Genomic DNA, 21,447 nt, shown 5'->3' with positions numbered 1-21,447 from the left:
TTTAAGCGCTGCAACTAAATGACTCACACCAGTTTGGAAAACAACATGGGGAGTTGTTCTCCTTAAGGAAATTGAGACTCGGCTTCTGCTTCTTTCATTAAAAAGATTATATCTGCTTTAACTACTGTATATTTGTAGTCAGTTTATTGCTTGTTTTTTAAGCTTTTGTTTTCTGCTACAAGGCGAGCTGTACAGCCGCCATCTTCCTGCTTTGTTTGGTCTGCAACCATGACAATATAATAATGCTTCCAGAAAAGTAGAAAATAGAACATGTTCTAATAGCAGATTTGAAAAAAAAAAAGTTTTTTAATCAATCGACAGCACTATATATAAACATTTTTAAGGGAAGTACATTCCCAGTAAACAAGGAAAGTCCCTGGACGTTCAAAATAGGTCTAAAAGTAGTCTGTCCGCCAAGGACATATTTTAAACGTCAATGGACCTCCAAAATCCATCTTAATAAGTTAGTTAAGTGGTGACCAATCGTTAGTGGACGTCCAAAATGTGTTTTATAGAAGTAATTTACTTCGGGACCAGTTAATAACGTCAATGGACGTCCAAAATACGTCTAATAGTCGTCTTTTCAATGTCTGTGTTTGGACGTCTTTTCAACTTTCATTTTCAACCTTAAGAGAACGTTGATTAGACGGCAGTCATTACGTTATTTCAACGTTGAATAAACGGCTAAATATTTACTGGGTTAGGAGATATCACGAGGAGGTTGCTACATTTGTTTTTATTTCATGGGAGTAAGAAGCTGTGTTACTCACTGCCGAAAAAGCTTTTGACCATGCAGAGTGGGATTCCTGGCAGTTTTAGTGCCACTATTGTGGGCACATTCTGTGAAGGGACATTTATGTGCTAAGATATTGTATAAAAATCACCTGAAATAGAAGGAAACCTTTGGGAAATGCTTCCAAATAAGAGCCTGTCTAAGAAATACTTATAAGATGAGTGATACATAATATTTTATAAAGGAAAATCACATATCCACAGGAAAATCACAAAGCAGCAGTACACTATACAATTCTTAATGGGGCATTTAATAAGCCTTGTAACAGTCTAAAGCTCATAAGGCCGAGAGACTGACATTGTTCCCTGCTTTGAACACAATATATTTTAAGCCCTCTTCATTAAATCTGATAATTCATTCATTCATTCATTCATTGTCTGTAACCTCTTATCTAGTTCAGGGTTGTGGTGGGTCGGGAGCCTACCTGTAATCACTGGGTGCAAGGTGGGAACACACCCTGGAGTGGGCAACACACACTCACACATGGGGAGTTGTTCTCTTTAAATCCCTAAATTCCTTTCAATTGTATGTTGAGAAACATTGTTCTTACACTGTTGGGCGATTTGCTCACACAGTTGCTTACAAAGTGGTGAACCTCGCCCCATCATTGCTTGTGAATGACTGAGCCCTTCGGGGACGCTCCCTTTATACTCATTCATGACACTCACCTGTTTCCAGTTAACCTGTTCACCTGTGGAATATTCCAAATAGGTGTTTTTTGAGCATTCCTCAACTCTCCTTTTGTTTCCAACTCCTTTGGAACGTGTTGCAGGCCTCAAATTCAAAATGAGTGAATATTTAAAAAAAAAAAAAAACAATAAAATTGATCAGTTTGAACTTTAAATATCTTGTCTTTGTAGTGTATTCATATATATATGAATATAGGTTGAAAATTATTTGCAAATCATCGTATTCCGTTTTTATTTATGTTTTACACAACATCTCAACTTTATTGGAATTGGGGTTGTACAACATGTGTTTTTGGACCGTGGGAGGAGACCGGAGCACCCGGAGGAAACCCACACAGACACAGGGAGAACACACCAAACTCCTCACAGACAGTCACCCCTAGCGGAACTTGAACCCACAACCTCAGGACGCCAGTTAACTGTCTTTCATAAAAGTAGTAACTGGCTTGTTGTTGTGTTTAGTTTTTCAACAGTTAACTCCATGCCTTTAAGAATTTAAGCCTGAAACAAAGCAACAAAATACCGCTGAAAAAATAAATTTTTTATTTTGTTTGTTTATGATCCACAATTACTTTCTCATACTTTTAATTTGTTTATGATCCATAATTTCATATTTTTTATCTATGCTTGATCTGGATACAATGTCATTAATTTAGATAGTTTAATTATAATTGTTTGAGCACAAATTGCTGTATTAAGTCACGATTTTGATCACTTTTAATCACACGATTTGGTGATTAAAAGTTTCAGGGAGCGCCTTAGCATCAGACACAGAAACATGAATGGAGAAAATTAAGCTGGTGGCTCAAAAATGGAGCTGTGTGTGTGTGGGTGAATGTGAGATTTATTTATGATATTTAATACGCATTTCAGCATAAATACAATGTAATCTACAATTAGAGTTATTATGTCAGTAAACTCTGTAAAAAGAGGGAATTATGGGAGGAAGTTAAATTTTTTAACATGATCATTTTGACAGCACTAATTACAATTCTAAACATTCCATTATATTTTTCAATTATTTTTCTTGTAATGATTGTGGGTTTCAGGTAATTTCCTCTTTAATATATAATTCTTTGAAATGTGTATTAATTGTAATTAATGGGGGTTTTGACTGCTAATTATATAAATCAAGGATGGTGTAGATTTTTTTGAGCTGTTTTTTATGTGATTGCATGTCAGTGGACCTGCTTATGAAGTGTTCATGACTGCGCGTATGTGTGTGTGTTTGTAGTAAGTTTTGGCTCCTTCAGCTCTTTGGCTGCACTTTCTGATTGACCTTAGGGAACAGAGCTGCAAGATCAAGTGAACAGCAAAAAAAATATTGGGCAGATGTTATTTAATTCTCTCGACTGACCATGTAATGGGGCAGGAAATTTCTTACACATGTTTAGTGAATGAAATTAAGATTCATAAGAAAGCGTCTGCGAGCAGTGCCAGACAGACTGCCGATGTCCCAGCCTTTTCTGGCCTTTAACTTGTTTGCCTGGGCCTGGGTAAGGAAGTACAGGACAGATAAAATACTACTTTACAGTTACAGTACTACATGCTGCAATTGCGATTTTCTTTGAAATAGGAGTAGAAAAAAATATCAGAATACTAGTGCTACGTAGACTCAATCTAAACAGACCAAATTAAATACTAACAGTTTTTATGATATAACATGCAGATGGTGATAATTTTGTGCTAACAGTATACACAAAATGCCAATAAACTTATATATCAGGATACATTTTACAACAATGTAACACCAAGTATCGTTACCCATAAATGCTAAAGTTAAATTTTTGACAACAATAGACATATTTACATACTGTTAATTCATGTATGCAGATTTTAGTGAGTGTACTACTCCATCATGATAACGATTAGCAAATGGCATATTGTGCAGCCATTATTTGAAGCTCACTCTCTGCCCATGCTACATTGTCGCTGCATGACTCAAGTTCTTTTCACCATCTTCTAATTCCTTTCTCATGCCTCTTGGCCTTCTGTTGCCTGTGGCTGCCAGCCACAGGATTATGAAGGTTATAAACGAGGGCATAAACCAAGCAGAAAAGACTTCAGTGTTAAATAAAAGTCTGTTTATTTTTTAAATGAATAGTTTGGCAAAACATCAAATTACACAATTTCCTCCTTAACCCAAATATTCTGCTTCAGCCAAGATCTGCTTGGTGTTTTGGACGAAAGCTAAGAGGCTAATGTAGCTAACGGCTGACAGAAGCTTAATGCATGTTCTAATCACGTATGAATTATTAAGTTAGCTTGCTTTTGATTTTTTTTTTTTTTTTTTAGTGGAATGAATACAAGTACAAATGGACCTTAATAGAGATTTGAGGAACATTTGGGGTTTTGGAGTGATACAAAATGTGATACAAAAAGCTCAGGTGAAATCTTGAAGAGGGAGTGAGTTTGGAAGTGTTTCCCTGTCAAATTTCACTTCAGCCTCTAAAGTCGCATAAGCAAAAACACGCTAGATGTGGGAAAACAGAGCTGCTTGAATGGCTCTCCAAATACGCTTGTGCTTGTGTTCTTTTTCAGTTCTCTAAGGAAGAGAATACAGCAGAGGATCAAACCTTAATCCTGCATGAGCCTGCATGGATTTCTGCAAACAAGAAAAAATTGATAACAAATACAAAGCAGTAGGAGGAACAGTGGTAAATAATCCTTGCTCAGGGCTAAAGTCATAAAAAAGGAAAGTTCTGATTGATGCCGTCTGTTTTCTCATTCACCACAAAAGGTTCCTCAGTTATAGTTACTTCATGTTTACCGTTGTTCTTGGATTAAAAAAAATATATATATGATTTTCACCAGCTGTGTCTGGTTTTGAGCGTAATGATGCGTAAACAGTGTGATTGTAATGAATGAGGGTGAAGAGAGTGGTGACTGGAAGTCTCTGTTCTGTTGAACTTGACTGCTCTGACCTGTTGTTATGGTGCAGATGTTATTGTTATAGATATATATTTAAGGGTGCAACTGGAGTCTCAGAATAATAGAATAAAATGCCTTTTCTCTGAGAGAACAACACTTGTTTTCCAGAAATAACCATGTGATTATGGAATGGTTTCTTGACATGCAGTTCTGAGCTAAATCGCTTAAAGGCATATTTCACGACTGTAATCAAAAACAGTTTTTATAGGGATGTTTTATGAGGAAGATTTTTCCTCACCATTTCCTAGCTCTCAAGCATGTTTGTGTTCTAGAAACAGGTCTAATGTGTTCACCACTGTCTCTAAATGAATAAAAAAACAAACTGGCTCGGTCTGGTATGCTAGTATTTCTCTCTCTCTCTCTCTGCTTATGGCAGAGGCATCTGGAGTTGTTTTAGACAAAGAACAAAACTCAGAATGCTGAAAAGCACGAGCTTAAATTGAGGATTGCTATATTCCTGCTCCATATGTGGGTAATATTATTGTTTTGCTGTTTCGGATCACTTAATGTGGAAATGTCTCAGAACTTAGGAAGACGGCTAACTGCAGTACTGAAATTGCTACAATACTAAACAGCTCAGTTACAAATGAGATTTATTTTAAACAGTGAATAAAAACTTACAGACAAGTTAAACTTCAGCCTCGTAAGAACAACAGTCGTTATATTCCCTCAAAAATACTGTTCCACATTAAAAAATGCTGAGTTTATAGCTGCATTTCCCCCAAAATCTTCGATGTTCCCATTAAATTAAGACATGTCATGGAATCCAAATCGAGGTATCAAAGGTATTTTGCACCATGTAGTAGAAATGCTGGTAATGGAACCCTTGTACTAGTTTAGTTCAAATATCACTGCTAATTTAATACTTATTTAGTATCAGTTTAAAGGAAATGTAGGTAAAATTTGGTGTTTTTGCTCTTGGGATCTCCAGTTTTAGAGTGTAATTCACTTTTACAGCACTCTCCTGAAATCACGGTGGAGTGCCCCCAGACGTAGATTATTAGAAGTATTATATCTATATCAGATTACTAGAAGCATTAATTCTACTAATTAAACAATATTGTCATCATATTTCAGCTACTAACTACAAGTTTAGTACCAGCACCACGTTACAACTAATTCATTACCAGGACCCCCTTCATCAATCACTATGAGTTTCTACTCAGGCCTACGCCAATAAGAACTCAAACTTAGTCTGCTTGATAAAAAGGAAACCAACAGCTGAAACAACACATCTGAGTGTTCCGCTCCACTGGGGCAGGCGTTAAGTGGGGGTGCAGGGGTGAACAGGGTCAGGAGATGCCGGCCATCCCCTCTCATTTGCTGGCCAATTGGGTACTAATTACCCTGACTCCCCTGCTGCTCTTTGTGGTGCTCAATGCTGAGTGGTTGCGGTGAGAGACGGTCAGATGTTGTCTGCAGCTTAAGGGGAAATTCCTGCATTGGTTTGTTTCTGTAATTATTAAAAAAGGGAAACCTGACTCTTAAGACGTGTACATAGTCTACATATGTAGTATTAATACATGATGCTGTATAAAAATATGTATAAGAGTAATAATATAAATAATTCAGCAAATTACAGTCCAAAAAGCCCAGTGAGGGAAACAGCAGAAGCAATGCTTTCAATAAAACTATGAACTTTTCCTTTTGGACACAAATTAGTAAATAGACATGCTCTCATCCTGCCAGTTTATGAAGCTGTTATGAAGCACATTCACTAATTGTTTTCTCTCTTTCTGCAGATATTGATGAGTGTGCAAGTGAATATAATGGCGGATGCGTCCATGACTGTATGAACATCCCGGGGAACTACCGCTGCACATGCTACGATGGATTCCGTCTCGCCCATGATGGCCATAACTGCCTAGGTCAGTCTCTGTAGCTGTATGCCTTTTGTCTTTGTCCACCCTGTCTGCAAAAGATAAACAAATAAATATGTAAATACTTATCATTCCTGAAAAAAGCTGTGTTCTCTCACACTAAGCCAGTTCTGCTGAAGCCACTAATGAAGGCTTAACTGTGCCTGAGTGCTGGGACTCTCTCCTGTATCTGTGTCAGGTGTGGATGGCATGTATGATTAAGCAGTTTGGATTAAGAGTCCTCTAAGAAGCCCCTCAGAGAGCTCCGCACTCTGTCATAAAGTGTGTGGTCTCGGTCTGTCCTTCCCAAGCGTTCCACATCAGTAATATCTACCTAAATAAACATCAGTTTGTGCGTGTTGTGTCTGTTGTGCATCTGCACTGTGCAGTCCACTTTGAGGTTATGTAATCTTATACGTGCTTCAGGTCTGAAGTGAAAACTGAACAGTGTATGGAAATAACCAAGAAAGCTTCATTTTAACTGTCCAATGGTGGCTGTATGGTTTTATTCTCCTTCCTCTGGTCTCATTCCTGAACTCTATTTCATGCTTACTGATAGTGGTCTTTGCCTTATAAATGTGTACCTTTTGGATTGGTGTGTCTGATCCAGTCCACTTTGGGTGCCATCTCCTCACAGGTAGTGACCCAATTTGGGGATCGAACCCCGCTCCCACATTTGGACTTTAGATGCATTTAACCCTTTTAACACTTAATCTGCAATAATAATATAAAACTAAAAAATATCTAACTCTCATTCCTGATAAACTAGACAAGGTGAGAATGCCTACAGTAATGCAGACTGGAGTCTGTAGGGTGTCGTATACTGAACTGGTATACATACAGTTCAAGAGACCGTATAGGAATAGAATTAGAATAGATGCAGTGAGCCGAGTAAGTCTTGGTGTGCAGGTAGAGGCTTGCGGTGCCACCTGAAGAACACAGCCACTTTAAAAGCTCCTTCTCACTGATTTTATCAGCATGTACTTAGGCACACAAAGTAATCTAATATTGACCTGAAAGCACGCTAAGTGCTCTCTCTGAGTATCTCTCACTCCATCTATCTATCCACACACACACGCTCCCACACGTTCACTCACACGCTGCTTTGTTCCAATTCATTGAGCCTCATTGGACTTGGTGTGGATCGTTTGCAGAGCTGTATGGATGGGCTGTTACGATGCAGGCAGGTGTGTAATTGGTGGTCTCTGGATCCCCTGGCCCACCTACAGCCTCCTTTGATATCAGTGAGTGTATATGTGTAGCTCTTTTATTCTCTTGCAGTGTTTACTTTCACAGTTCAACCATTTCTGTTCTTCACATTTGAACTACTGCACACAACACAGACATAAATAAGCTGAATCTGAATAAAGAATAAATAATCTGATCCTGACTCTTATCTCAATCTGTTTCTCACTCTACCCCCAACCCCCCTCATTTTTTAATCACTTTCTCTTTTTTTCCCTTTTATTAGGATTCAGTTGAACTTCTGCCTACTTCTGGGCATCATTTCCCAAAAGACTGTGGTAAAACACTATTGTTGCCACAATCCTGATCCTGTTTCAGTTTAATCCAGAGTCTAATCAGCTGTTACAGACTAAAACACATCTACTTTATAATCAGAGATTTTCTAGGCCGCCAAAACAAGCAACAACTATAAGAAACAACTTTTCAGAGTGTTTATATTACTTGTTATGTCTTTTATATTTGACCATTACAAGAACTGTTGTTTTGGATGGGCAGTTGTCAAGGCGTGGATTGACCAATTTTTACAGCAAAAGCAAATTTCAAACTGCAGACGGAAATTAACCGCATTTAAAGAAACCAGCTTTTGAATATAATTTCTAATAATCAAGTGAAAAGCACTTTGGACCTGGAGGAACTTACTCTTCAGTGTTACAGTAGCAATTCATATAATTGCTAATAGCACATAAGCAATTAGGTAAAAAGTGAATAGGTAGATACATGGAGGTGCTTTATATAGATGAAGATATAAGACCATTATCCAAAACATCATTTTCAAACAAGTTGAGACACTGGGCAGAATGTAAATAAAAAACAATGCAATGATATGTCAAACAATTTAGCCTATATTTTATTGAAAAGAGTATAACGACTATATTTCAGTTGTTGAAACCGGGAAAGTTTATGTTTTTTTTTTGATAAATATATCCCAACTTTTCTGGAAAAGGATTTTAACAATTAGAATGCATGGCTAAACATTTCTGGACACCTGCTTATTCAACATGAATGAAGATTATCAGTGTAGAGCTTGTCCTCCTTTTCTGCAGTGAGAACTTCTACACTTTTGTGAAGATTTACATTACGTTCTGGAAGATTACAATGAAGTTTGGATGGCATTCAGCCACAGGAGAATTCCTCTTGGCAGCTTGGCATATATAATGCTGTTTTATATGATTGATTACAATTTTGTTAAAAAAAAAAATCAAATCAAATCTAAAAAATAATAGAAAATCTTCACCCTGTAGATGAATGCTGGAAGTGGCTCTTTTTTTAACAACAGGTGTTGTGCCTGTAATGTAAGCTATTTATATGGAAAGGAACGGTAAAATAATTCAGTTTTGTGGCAGCATTACCTTGTTAGAGATACAAGATTTTCCTGCGCCTGTGACAGTGATTATTTAAGTATGATTTAGAAAGACATTAGCCTGGTTTAAATTGAGCTTGTGTGAAGCTCTGGCCGTTCAGAGCTGAAACAGGGCTAAAAATAAAATATCCCGCTGACTCCTTGTTTCCAAGGACCTTTTTTCAGTGGAAAGAGGAAAAGAGAAAAATCCTTTAATCTTGTCAGGAAAGACTTTATTCTGTTTGTTTGGATTTGGCTTTACCCATGCCCTTCCCTGGAGCTCGTAAGAAAAAAAAAGAAAACAGGTTTCTCTTTTTAAGGGTGAAGCTTTGGATTAGTGTTGAGGAAGCTTACCCAGGTCAGCTCTTTTGGGAGTTATGTCTCCTGTGGAGCTTTGCTCTTTCCTCTAGAAGCAGTTAAAAAACCAGGTTGAAGCCAGTAAAATGTTTGTTCTTGTCATTATTTCTGCTTGACTTCCTAGCAGAGGTGCACAGCAAAATATTTGTGGACCTTCACCAGACGTGCTGAGGGCTTTGTAGTCTCTAAAATCCTCCAAATTAAAAGTACAAACAGGTTAATGAGAGGCCTCGCTCCCTGTGCTTGACCTGCAGGTTTGGGATCAGGACGGAGAGGTCTCTCACTGACTTGAGTGTAATTTGGGCTGATTGAGTTTTGAAAAATTCCTCCCTGTTTTACATCACTTCTTTACTCACGGACAAAAAGATGTACCATTGCACAGCAGCTTGTACAAATTTTGTGATCATTATGAAATTATACGAAATAAACATTCCAGGAAATGTTGATATTGACTGAATAATATTGGCTGATTAATTTAATACTTTAATAATTGTTTTCACCAAACACTGAATATTTTGGACTTCTGTAACTGTTTTAGTCAATTTTTTATCAGAAGTTTAACAAAAGCAAAAATAAACCTTCAAGCAAAATTCTTAGAATCAAGAGCAGATAGTATATGTTTTGAATGCGAAACTGATATCAAAATGATATTTTTAAAGCATACTTGGTTATTTTATTACTCTTTGCTGTTATTTCATGCTTATTTTCATGTGCATTTTTTTTCATGTTTGTTTCTTTTTTCCTGTAAAGTATTTTGCTTCTGGAACCTCTCTTTTTTTTCCAATGGTCACTGATTCTGGACTGCCATGTGCTCTGAAATCTCCTCTGGGACCTAGCCATATGCACCTCACAAGCTTTCCAGAGTTTTCAAACATGTTGTGGCTAGGTCCTAGAGGGGGTTTCAGAACACCAGTCAGTCTAGAATCAGTGACCAATGGAGATTCAAGGTAAACGCTTTCGTCTAACACCCTCCCACCCATGAAAAGTGTTCCAAAAGTCAGAGGCAATAAAAACCGAAGTGGTATAAAAGAGAGATTTCAGAAGCAAAAGAAATTTGCTTGCAGACATAATTTTGCTTTTGTAGAACTATTGACAAAAATGAAAATTCACTCCATACACATTTTGAATCAAATCTAGACTCTCTGTTACAATGAACTGTGGATACTTAATGGCTGCCCAAGGACTAACTGAGCAGTTATAAACAGAAAAATATATATCAAAGGACTGTGTTTAAAGTGTATAAATAAATAAATAATTTTCTAATGTTGTAGAGCACATTGGGGAAATGGGAAACAACCAAACTGTTTTACTGTCCAAATTCTTGTTGCTTGCATGGTATAAATGTAAACTAATGGATGGCTAATTTATTTATTTCTTTCACTGGTTAAGTAATGAAATTCCACAAGCTCTGCGTCAAGAACTCTCAGACCCCTCTGGGTGCATGAACCCCAGTCTGGACACCAGGCATAAACTGTGGAACTGGACAGAAATGTCTGTGTTACATCTACATACAGATCAAAAGCCCGCAGTGTGCCTTACAGCCGGTGATTACGTAACTCCACCTGACCTTTGATCCCAGTGTAGGAGAAATCTGATCTGAAATCAGTTTTCTATTTTAATAATCACTGTCTGTCTTTAGGTAAAAATGGCCATTGACATGCATGTCTTTTTTTAGAGAAATAAACCCTCTGAACTGATAAGTGATTCAATTTGCTTTGGGTAATAAGTGCCATAAACTTTCCTTCCTACAAGAGCTAAACAGCACAGGGGTTTTACAGGATAGATGTGATTGTTGCAACTTACGTGTTTTGCTTCTTCTTAAACCGTTTTAAAGGTGGCTGGGCCAATCAAATTTTACTTATTTGAATATTTAGTTTGTTTTATTTGTTTCGTACCATTAATACACTAAACACACAATAATTAGGCTTAGTCTTTGGTATCTGAAGGTCAGGAGTTCGAGAGAGCATAACTGGCTGATCTCTGGGTGGGTATGATTGCCCCACACCCAACTTTCTGCTCAGGGTGCTACCTACATAAGATTCTGTTAGCTGATGGGAGGGACCTGGGCAAGTCGCATTCTCCTTCGGCATGTTAAGTTGTTCAGTGGTGTTGCATTAGCGATGGTTCTGGGATGGCCTGATGTGTCTCGGATAAAGCATGTGTTTGCTCTCACCCAAGGCTGGCGGCACAGTGTGTGATTAAGGGACACTCACAGATGTGTGGAACTTGCAATGACTAATAATTGGGAAGACGATTCAGTAAAATTTAGTGATAAACAAAAGTTTTAAGATTTTTCCAGTGTGAGTGTGTGAGAATGAGTTAGTAAGCGTGTGTACATGTGTCTGTGTGAGAAAGAGAGAGTGGACGAGAGAAAACGCCTCGTTTTTCAGCTCAGAGGCAGTCCTTTTAACTTAGTTAAGACCTTTTTTTCCGAATTTAAAAAAAAAAAGTGCAAATAACATGAGCGGTCCATCCACAGCGTGCCAGGATCCCTTTCCTTTTCAAAATATTTGCTTTGGACACTGGCCCCCTCCATCAGACAGCGCGAGCTGATGCAGGAGCTGAGTGACGAGCAGTCATAATCCACAGCAATGGCTTATGAGAGAGAGAGAGAGAGAGAGAGAGAGAGAAAGAAACCGATCCTTCAAGCCTTTTTTTTCTCCCTGTATATATTCTAATGTTCATGCTAGCATTTAAAAGCCGGTTGTTAAATCATTGATCTCTTCACATCATGACTGTTCCAGAAGGGGTCATGTTTCATTAATTTCTTTCTTCTGTTAATAAGGGAATTGTGTGAACGTATTCTCTTCGTTTTGATTAAGAGTTTATCATGATTTTATGATTTATTTGACCAGAAGACTATTTTAATTTGCTGCATTGTTTAGAATTAAACTCAGGAGAATTGAGAAAATGTAGGGTATATTCATAGCATATAATAATGTTTGGGATGGTTTTGTCAGATGGAGCTTATGTGGATGAGGATAATAAAGGGCAGATATTATGGAAATCTACAATTTTTTTTGTGTAAGTTTAACGTGCTCTTTAAACATGTTGACATTTTACACTTGACAGCATGACAGTAGGCCTGTCAGAGTCTTTGTGGTTGATATATAATTGCAATACCATTTATGCCACTGAAATAATGATTATCTAATAGCATGATTATTAAATTTCCTCCAAAAATAGACCATGAGCTTTTAGCAAAAAGAAATTTAAGAATATTCAGACATTGGCATTGGAATATACATTTTTTAAATATATAAATAAAACAGAAATAGAATAAAACCACTGTTTTCAAAAAATAGAATAGAGAAACCAGAGAAAACCAGAGGACAGAACTGAGTGAAAAAACATTTATGATGTTCATTCTTATGTAAAAAAGTTAACAAGGGGCGATGTTGGGGTCAGCATAAATTATCGAGGTAATGCCCATATATTGTACAATACGCTGATAATATAATTATTGCAACAGGCCTATTATGACAGAGAGCTATCTCCAAATATCAGTTTTAGAAGGAGGTTTCATATTCTGATTCCCACAATCAACATAGTCCCAAACACATTAAATGATATTCAGGTCTGGTGGCCGGGCTAGTGTTTCCCACTCCTTGTGCATATGGATTGTCTTAAACCTAACCTCAAAAAACACAAGAAAAAAAGAATAATTCTTGGCTGCTTTGACAGAAAAAAGGCTAATGTCTGTTATACAGATGAATACGCGTAGCAGTGATTGAACTGCTCAAGATAGAGTGGAGTTTTAAGGCTAAGCGTTTATTCCAGCTCATGGATGAGAATGCTAAGGATAGGAAACTCTACCCTCCATGCTTCCCAGACTGGACAAATAGACACCAAATTAGTTCCGCATGACAGTTTATTAAGAGCAAGCTTGTGTATATATCCTGGTATTGAGGGTCTGAGACTAGCACAGAGATTGGGTTGCAGCGTCACCCTTAGTTACAGATACACACCACTCTGGGATGGCCAAGAGGTTGCTTTACACACATACATTCACACATAAAATTTCAGAACAAGAGAACATGTCAACATCTTAGCATAATTGGTACCATTTGCCCTTGTGTGTGTGTGTGTATGTGGTGGGTTTATCTGCTGGAGCGATTTGCTGAGAGAAGCCGGCGAGCAATAAAGAGAAGCCAGTGAGAAATAAAGAGGCTGAGTGATGGCCCACTCCAATATTTTTCTTACTGTCTTTCTCACATTTGTGTTTACAGTATTTGAATGATTCTCTGACTCTTGAGACTCATTTATTCAGCGCAGATGGAGGCGACGAGTGAGGCTAATGTTGCAGAAATCCAATAAAATGTCTGTCTCTGTGCTTTGGCCTACAGTCCTTAGAGTTATTACAATATCTGTTAGGAGCTGACCGTCATGTCAGAAGATTCCAAGAGTTCCATCGACTTTCTGACTTCGGTCCAGAGTCCAGAAAATGCCTGATGAATTTGTACAGTACATCAAACATCAGACTGTGTCAGACTGGCCCCACAAAATGGAGGATTAGCTAGAATTTCACTTTGCAGGAAGATAAAGGCACCTTGCAAGCTGTGTGCCCCACTACCAAGTACCTCACTTGAATGTAAATGATGATAAAACTATGTTTTGTTATATATGTGTTTTTTCTCCTTAATAAATAAATCATGTCCATTTCCAACCCATTAGTTAGGTCTCCCCAGGGAAGTGTGGGGGATGGTGCTGGGAACCCCAAGCTGGGGGAAGGGTGAGGGCTTGCACATTCCTCTTTCAAGACCTGTAAAAAGACGTCATATCTTTTTAAACTGCCCTTAACTCCGTGTCATTAGGCAGCCCCATACTCTTGAAGGGGAACACGTATTTCCAATTCAGCTAACAGCTAACAGACACCAGAGTTGGCAAGCGTCATGCCGAGTGATGGGAAGTTGGGGGATGGGACACACTAGCTACCGAGAGCATAACCTTCTGGACGATAAAATCATATGTTCAGCTAGGTGTGTCCAAAAATGTCACTGCTACTGTATTAATGGTCAAGGCAGTGGAAATAGATGATATTGTCATCAAATATAATGGACCTCTCACCATTTCCATCTGTTTCTGTAGATGTGGATGAGTGTTCAGAGGGAAACGGTGGCTGTCAGCAAGTGTGTGTGAACATGATGGGGAGTTACGAGTGTCGCTGTAAAGAGGGCTTTTTCCTGTCTGATAATCAACACACCTGCATCCAGCGGCCCAAAGGTAAGTGACCCTACACCAAACTGTCACTGTGGTGGTACCCTAAAGGGTACATATTCTGTACCTTTAATTAGGGAGCATAATTGTACTTTATTCTATTATAATTGTAGATTTAAAATTGTGTTGATTTCATATTCCCCAATTAATCTTCAGGAATTTATATTTATATATCTGTTTTACACAGTTCCATAATGAACAATTACAAATATTCAGCTCTCCTTCTGGAGGAGAATGTGTAATGTACCTTTAGGGAACACAACTGGATTTGTAAAATTTTATACCTATAAATGTTCATTTACATTGTTTGTGCCTTTACTGACAATAATGTATCTCTACTGTATATTATTCCTGAGAGTGTACTTTCAGTGCAACTGAGCTGTTCACTTCATTATTGAATTACTGAGTATTCTCACACTCAATCTCACATTTGGGCCTAATCTTATGGCTCAGTTACGCCACTCACAAATGTGGTGTGGGCTGGACGTGGCCCAACTCTCATGAGCCGGGCTTGAATAAAGCATATGTTGTGTAGGCCATGCATTTTGGCCCGGATTAGATCCACAACACAACTGACCTCTGGCCCATATTTGTCGGACTTGTGGCGGTCAGGAGTCAAAGCGGTCATTCAGGGCTAAATGTGGGCCATAGGGTAACTACAGATGTGGGTCATATTTGGGCCAATTGTTCTCTGCTATCTGGGACAGCTTGAGGGACTTGGGGTTGTGGATTCAGTCCCTGCCTCGGGTGACGGTGTGTGAGGAGTTGTGTTCTCCCTGTGTCTGCATGGGTTTCCTCCATGTGCTCCAGTTTCTTCGCACAGTCCAAAAACACTTCTTGTTGGATGGATTGAATTCGCAAAGTTGTTCACAGGTGTGAGTGAGTGGTGCCCTGTGATGGAATGGTACCCGATCCAAACTGTGTTCCTGCCTTGCACCCAGTGACGCCTGGTACCCTCAGCACTCTCCTAAGTGAAAATCAATGGAAGTATGAATATTTAGTATCTTTACTCTGTAGTAGCAGCCATCTTCAAGCCTCAGTTTCTATTTGTGTTTTTTTCTGTTGACAGCAGCATTGCAACATTGGCCTAATTCCAGTCTCAAACTAAAGAAGAAAGCTTTGTACAGACATTCTGAGTGGAAAACCATAAATGCGATGCTTCACCAAACTAATATTTTAAGTTGTATATGTTCAGTTCTTATTATTTTTCTGATTATGGCAAACACACAGCAGCCAACCTTCTCTCCAAGTCTCGTCTCTGGAGATCCTTCTGGCCTGCTGAACTGCCAGTGTTTGCCTTTCATAAGGGCTGTGTTATTGAAGTGTTTCACACTGCTGGATCATATGTTTCAAATGCTGCCCTGCAAAGCTGAAAGATGTGAAGCGTTTATTGTGTTTTCTTAATTCTCTCTCTATTTCTGTCTTGCTGTCTTTGGAAATGAGCTGATAAAATCTCTGTTAATGTCCCATATGTCTTGTTAATATCAATTTTATTGCTCCCAAATTAAAACCTCTTGGATCGAGAGGTTATAATTGTAGTAAATCCACTAATAATTCCCTCCTCCCCTGGAACAGGAAGCACCATTACATTGAAAAAAGCGAATTTATTTGATTAATCAGGTTATGTGATCTACATGAGTACGATATATTACATCGACACAAATTTGTCTGTTTGTCTGTTTACTCACTGACAATATTTGTGGTGATATAATATGTTTTATTAATTTGGAAATTATATAAACATATGAAATTTAGCCCATGTGACATTTAAGCTCACTTTGAGATTTAAAGTCAGATTAATTAACTAAATAATCCAATAATCGTAATTGATTTCACTGCACTTCTCTGTGAAAGTGTTTGAAAACAGTTCTTTATTTCATTTTGTTTTTTTACCTCATTTACAACTATAGTACATTTGGTACTACAGTTTAGCAGTAAAATATCTGCATGAAATGAAATTACAATTAATCCTTTGTCCATGAGCGGTTCTGCATTAATTTCTGATGCTGACAGTCATTGGTTCAGGTGATGGAAGAGAGAGCAAACAGGAGGCTCAGGAGGGGTGCCCATGCCAGACGTTTGACATATATCTTACATTCTAAAATGTACATAAACAATTGCATACATTTTCAAATGAGACATTAATAGTGCATTTTCCCACCAGTTATCCATTATAAGTCATGTCTAAATATATTAAATATACCTGCAAACAGATTTTGATGTGCTTAATGGGTACACTTACCCTTGATATGTGCATTACATTCATTTGTTTGTTATTGTCACCCTTAGAAAAGTAGTGGACACTTAAAGCTGGAAAGAAAATTGGACAGAGACAGTGCTGTATTTTTCAAAAGGTGATGGTTTATGTTATGGAAGTTTTAGCTGCCATCTTACGGCTTAAATTAATTTCACATTTTTCATTTTATCCTTAAGAGCTTCTTGATACCACATGCATTTAGGCCTTTTACAATTTCACAACACATGTTTACTTCAGGCGGCACGGTGGTGCAGCATGTAGGTGTCACAGTCAGGACAGCTCCTGGGACCTGGAGGTTGTGAGTTCGATTCCCGCTCCTGCTCCGGGTCCTGCTCCAGGTGACTGTCTGTGAGGAGTTGGTGTGTTCTCCCCGTGTCTGCATTGGTTTCCTCCCACGGTCCAAAAACACACGTTGGTAGGTGGATTGCCGACTCCAAAGTGTCCGTGTGTGTGAGTGAATGAATGTGTGACTGTGTGTGTTGCCCTGTGGGGGACTGGCACCCCCTCCGGGGTGTGTTCCCGCCTTGCGCCTGGTGATTCCAGGTGGGCTCTGGACCCACCGCGACCCTGAATTGGGTAAGCGGTTACAGATAATGAATGAATGAATGAATGTTTGAACTTCAGGCGGTTGCGCAGCATGTAGTGTCGCAGTCACACACCTCCAGGGGCCTGGAGGTTGTGGGTTCGATTCCCACTTCGGGTGGGTTTCCCCACCCGATTCCCACTTCGGGTCTGTGAGGAGTTGGTGTGTTCTATCTGTGTCTGTGTGGATTTCCTCCCACAGTCCAAAAACACACGTGGATTGGTGACTCAAAAAACGTCTATAGGTGTGAATGTGTGTTTCCCTGTGAAGGACTGATGCCCCCTCCAGGGTGCGTTCCTGCCTTGTGCCCAGTGATTCCGTGTAGGCTTCGGATCCACCACGACCCTGAACTGGATAAATGGTTACAGAATGAATGAATGTTTATTTCACAGCCAACATGAATTAAGTGTTTTTCATCTGAGTTGATGCAAAAACTTCTAAATTAAATTAAATTTCTAAACTAAATTTAAATTCTAAATTAAAGAAAACAAAAAAAACTAATTTATGTTACACTGACATTGTGAGTTAATATAGTCAAGTCAATCAGTCCGTCCACTTTTCTACTTTTATTCTTGCTTATAATGAACAATAAACAAACTAATTAAATACACAGAAGTGAATTGCCATCAAAATCCCACAAGAGTAACAAACTTCCTTATATGCAGTATGTCAAAGCAGCATGGTGCTACTGAGGAAGCATGTTGTTTTATAAGAGATGCATTTGTTGTGGATAAAATATGTCTGCAGGCACCAGACTCTCCTCAGCTGCAGTGTAAGCCGGAATGTGCTGCTGCAGGACCTGCGTGCCAGAGGCGTGTGTCATTGTCGTGTTTCTGAGTCTCTGCAGCAGCCCCAGTGCTGGTGCGAGGTGATGGGCTGTCAGGTTAGACAAAGTATTCCCTCTCAAACACATTCTCCCATAAACGCCCAGACTCCTGAACTCTGTCCCACCTTCCCTACATAGCAAAGGAGCAAATTCCCAGAATCGCCTTAGTTGTTGACATACCCCTCCCTGAATTAGGACAAAGCACAAGCTTGTTTTTGTTTTACTGCAAATGTCTAATTGTAATTTACTGAGATATCAACACTCCCAAAAACTGGTAAATGTGCAGTATCTTAGTCCTCATGCTCCAAAGGACGTTTCTGTTTTTGAATTCTGGTTCCTGACAGTGTGTAAGACTTATTGGAGAATTATGTAACACTTTAGATACACAAAACATTTTGTAGCTGTTAGTCACTTGTGATTTTGAGAAAATCTCACAGTCATTGTGGCCAATTTCTGCAATATTTGTTATAAAAGCACAGCTTTTTTACACCATTACTATCACTTTACTAATGCTCAGCAAGTAACAAGTGTTTCTTCTTTGTTTTCCAACACAAATCTTGGTTGTTGTGTATTTGAGTGATTAATTCACTCATTCATTCATTCATTCATTATCTGTAACCACTTATCCAATTCAGGGTCACGGGTGTCCAGAGCCTACCTGGAATCATTGGGCGCAAGGCAGGAATACACCCTGGAGGGGGCGCCAGTCCTTCACAGGGCAACACAGACACACACGCATTCACTCACACCTACGGACACTTTTGAGTCGCCAATCCACCTACCAACATGTGTTTTTGGACTGTGCGAGGAAACCGGAGCACCCAGAGGAAACCCACGCAGACACAGAGAGAACACACCAAACTCCTCACAGACAGTCACCCGGAGCGGGAATCGAACCCACAACCTCCAGGTCCCTGGAGCTGTGTGACTGCGACGCTACCTGCTGCATTTTATTTTAAAATGAGTAATTTTAAAATAACGTTTGTTCTGCAGTTTGTTCAGACTTTGAAGAAAACTGATTGCAAATGCACATCAAATTCGAAACCTGCCGTTGTCATGAAAACTGTTAGGTCGACTGCAATGATGGCAGAACATCTGGACACACGGGGGATGAGTAGAAACTGACCGAATAGGTTTTGACAATCAGAATGGGCTATAACGTGCACTACAATGTGACATTCAGGTTAATTTGGCAACAGCTGAAAAGGATGAGCTGTGCTTGATGTCTAGACAGTTCTGTGGCTCTGTCTAATGACTGCACAATGACTCAATGAAGAAACAAAAGAACACAAAGACATGATGGAGTGAGACTGTGAAAGCTAAAGGTGATTAATGTTGCTACATTAGAAAAATGCACAATGCATTAGCCTTTAATTTTCCATCCCAAAATGGCAGTGTGTAAAGCAGATGAGGTACGTTATATAAACCATATGCCTCTGTAGCCTGGTGAGTTGTTACCACGGCACAGTAACAAGACATTTGTTGTGGAAGTACTTCTTGGTGGAAGGTATTGTCAGTGTTAAATCATATTCAGAAATACATTCAGAACCCCAGTCATGTTTTTGTTGTATTAAAGCAATAGAACACTCAAGGTCATACGTTATGGTGAAAAACATCATGGCAGTGATGATTCATGGTACTCACCTTCGCCTTGGTGCCTCTGACCAAATCACAGCCATAATATTGTTTGCAATAACACACACCCTCTCTGTTCTATTGCCGTAGTGAAGTCTGCTGCTATTTACTGAGGAATCTGAACACACACAAGTTTGTTTTTATAATAAATCAGGGCATAGGGTCATACCCTGTACATATCCACTGAAGAATGGAAACTGTTTAATAAAATAGTACAATCAGCTGTATACAAATATCATTTCTACTATTATTGTTCTCATAAAATCTCAGGACTGAGCTAAAACAAATGCATGCCTGAACTCTACTCTACAGTGCATGTGGTGGTGTTACAGTCACACAGCTCCAGGGGCCTGGAGGTTGTGGGTTCGATTCTCACTCCGGGTGACTGTCTGTGAGGAGTGTGGTGTGTTCTCCCCGTGTCCGCATGGGTTTCCTCCGGGTGCTCCGGTTTCCTCCCACAGTCCAAAAACATACGTTGGTAGGTGGATTGGTGACTCAAAAGTGTCCGTAGGTGTGAGTGTGTGTGTGTGTGTTGCCCTGTGAAGGACTGGCGCCCCCTCCAGGGTGTGTTCCTGCCTTGCGCCCAATGATTCCAGGTAGGCTCTGGACCCACCACGACCCTGAACTGGATAAGAGTTACAGATAATGGATGAATGAATGAATGTTTACTCTATGGAAATTGTCTTTGAAATTGAGAAATTTTTTTGCATCTCTGTATCATAAATTATTTGCATAAAATAGAGAAAGACACAAATTAATTCAAACATTCCTGTGTGTGTGTGTGTGTGTGTGTGTGTGTGTGTCTGTGCGTTTGTGTGTGCATGTGGAAGCCCATTTGTGTGCATGTGTCTCAAAGGTGAAAAGTGCTGAGCACATTGTTACGTGGTTATTTCGAATCTCATTTTATCTGAATAATTTCAATATATTTTTAATCCTGAATTTTTGAAATCTATTATTATGCAGATAGACAGACACACACACACACACACACATGCACACACACACACACACACAAACAGGTTTTCTTTATTGCTCTGTAGCTTTAGGCCTGTATTCCTGACTCTGGTGGTGTTTGGAAGCAGTGTATGTTGTCCAGATTTGTGGATATTTTTTTCAGTGGAAGGAATTTTTGTGATAAATACAATAAAATCCATTACACATGGTGGCAACACACTTCTGTTCCATTCCCCGCTGCATTTAACCCCCAAGCTTGAATCTACAACACCAAGACTTTTGCTTTTTTCAAACTCTCTTACCAGCCCTTTCCATTTCTTCAAACATTCCTGAAGCATTGCAGAGGTTCACCTTACTCTCCTCCACCTTTATTTCTCTCCTACTCTCTCTTTATCAGGTCCTCTCTATGTATCTCCCTCTACCTAATCTCTCTCTCTCTCTTCCTCCCCTCTTTCTCTCCCTCTATCTAATCTCTCTCTCTCTCTCTCTCTCTCTCTCTCTCTCTCTCTCTCTCTTTCTCTCTCCCTCTATCTAATCTCTCTCTCTCTCTCTCTCTCTCTCTCTCTCTCTCTCCCTCTACCTAATATCTCTCTCTCTCTCTCTCTCTCTCTCTCTCTCTCTCTCTCTCTTTCTCTCACTCTCTACCTAATCTCTCTCTCTCTCTCTCTCTCTCTCTATCGCTCTCTCTCTCTCTCTCTCTCTCTTTCTCTCTCCCTCTATCTCTCTCTCTCTCTCTCTCTCTCTCTCTCTCTCTCTCTCTCT

General features: G+C 39.2%; 1 protein-coding gene across 2 annotated transcripts in view; it reads left to right on the top strand.

Annotated features, from left to right (window-relative positions):
- The window catches only part of scube3 (signal peptide, CUB domain, EGF-like 3), an 86,497-nt gene that overhangs the window by 22,858 nt on the left and 42,192 nt on the right, over nt 1–21,447 (top strand). For both annotated transcript variants that reach the window (XM_066670455.1, XM_066670457.1), the window contains exons 3-4: nt 6,156–6,281; nt 14,302–14,436. In XM_066670455.1, the coding sequence (XP_066526552.1) occupies nt 6,156–6,281; nt 14,302–14,436 (261 nt within the window). The remainder of the gene's footprint in view (nt 1–6,155; nt 6,282–14,301; nt 14,437–21,447) is intronic.

This window comes from Hoplias malabaricus, chromosome 5 (assembly GCF_029633855.1).
Source record: "Hoplias malabaricus isolate fHopMal1 chromosome 5, fHopMal1.hap1, whole genome shotgun sequence".
Lineage (NCBI taxonomy): Eukaryota > Metazoa > Chordata > Actinopteri > Characiformes > Erythrinidae > Hoplias > Hoplias malabaricus.
The sequence above is the reverse complement of the archived record's forward strand: the minus strand, read 5'-3'. Positions and strand labels throughout refer to the sequence as shown.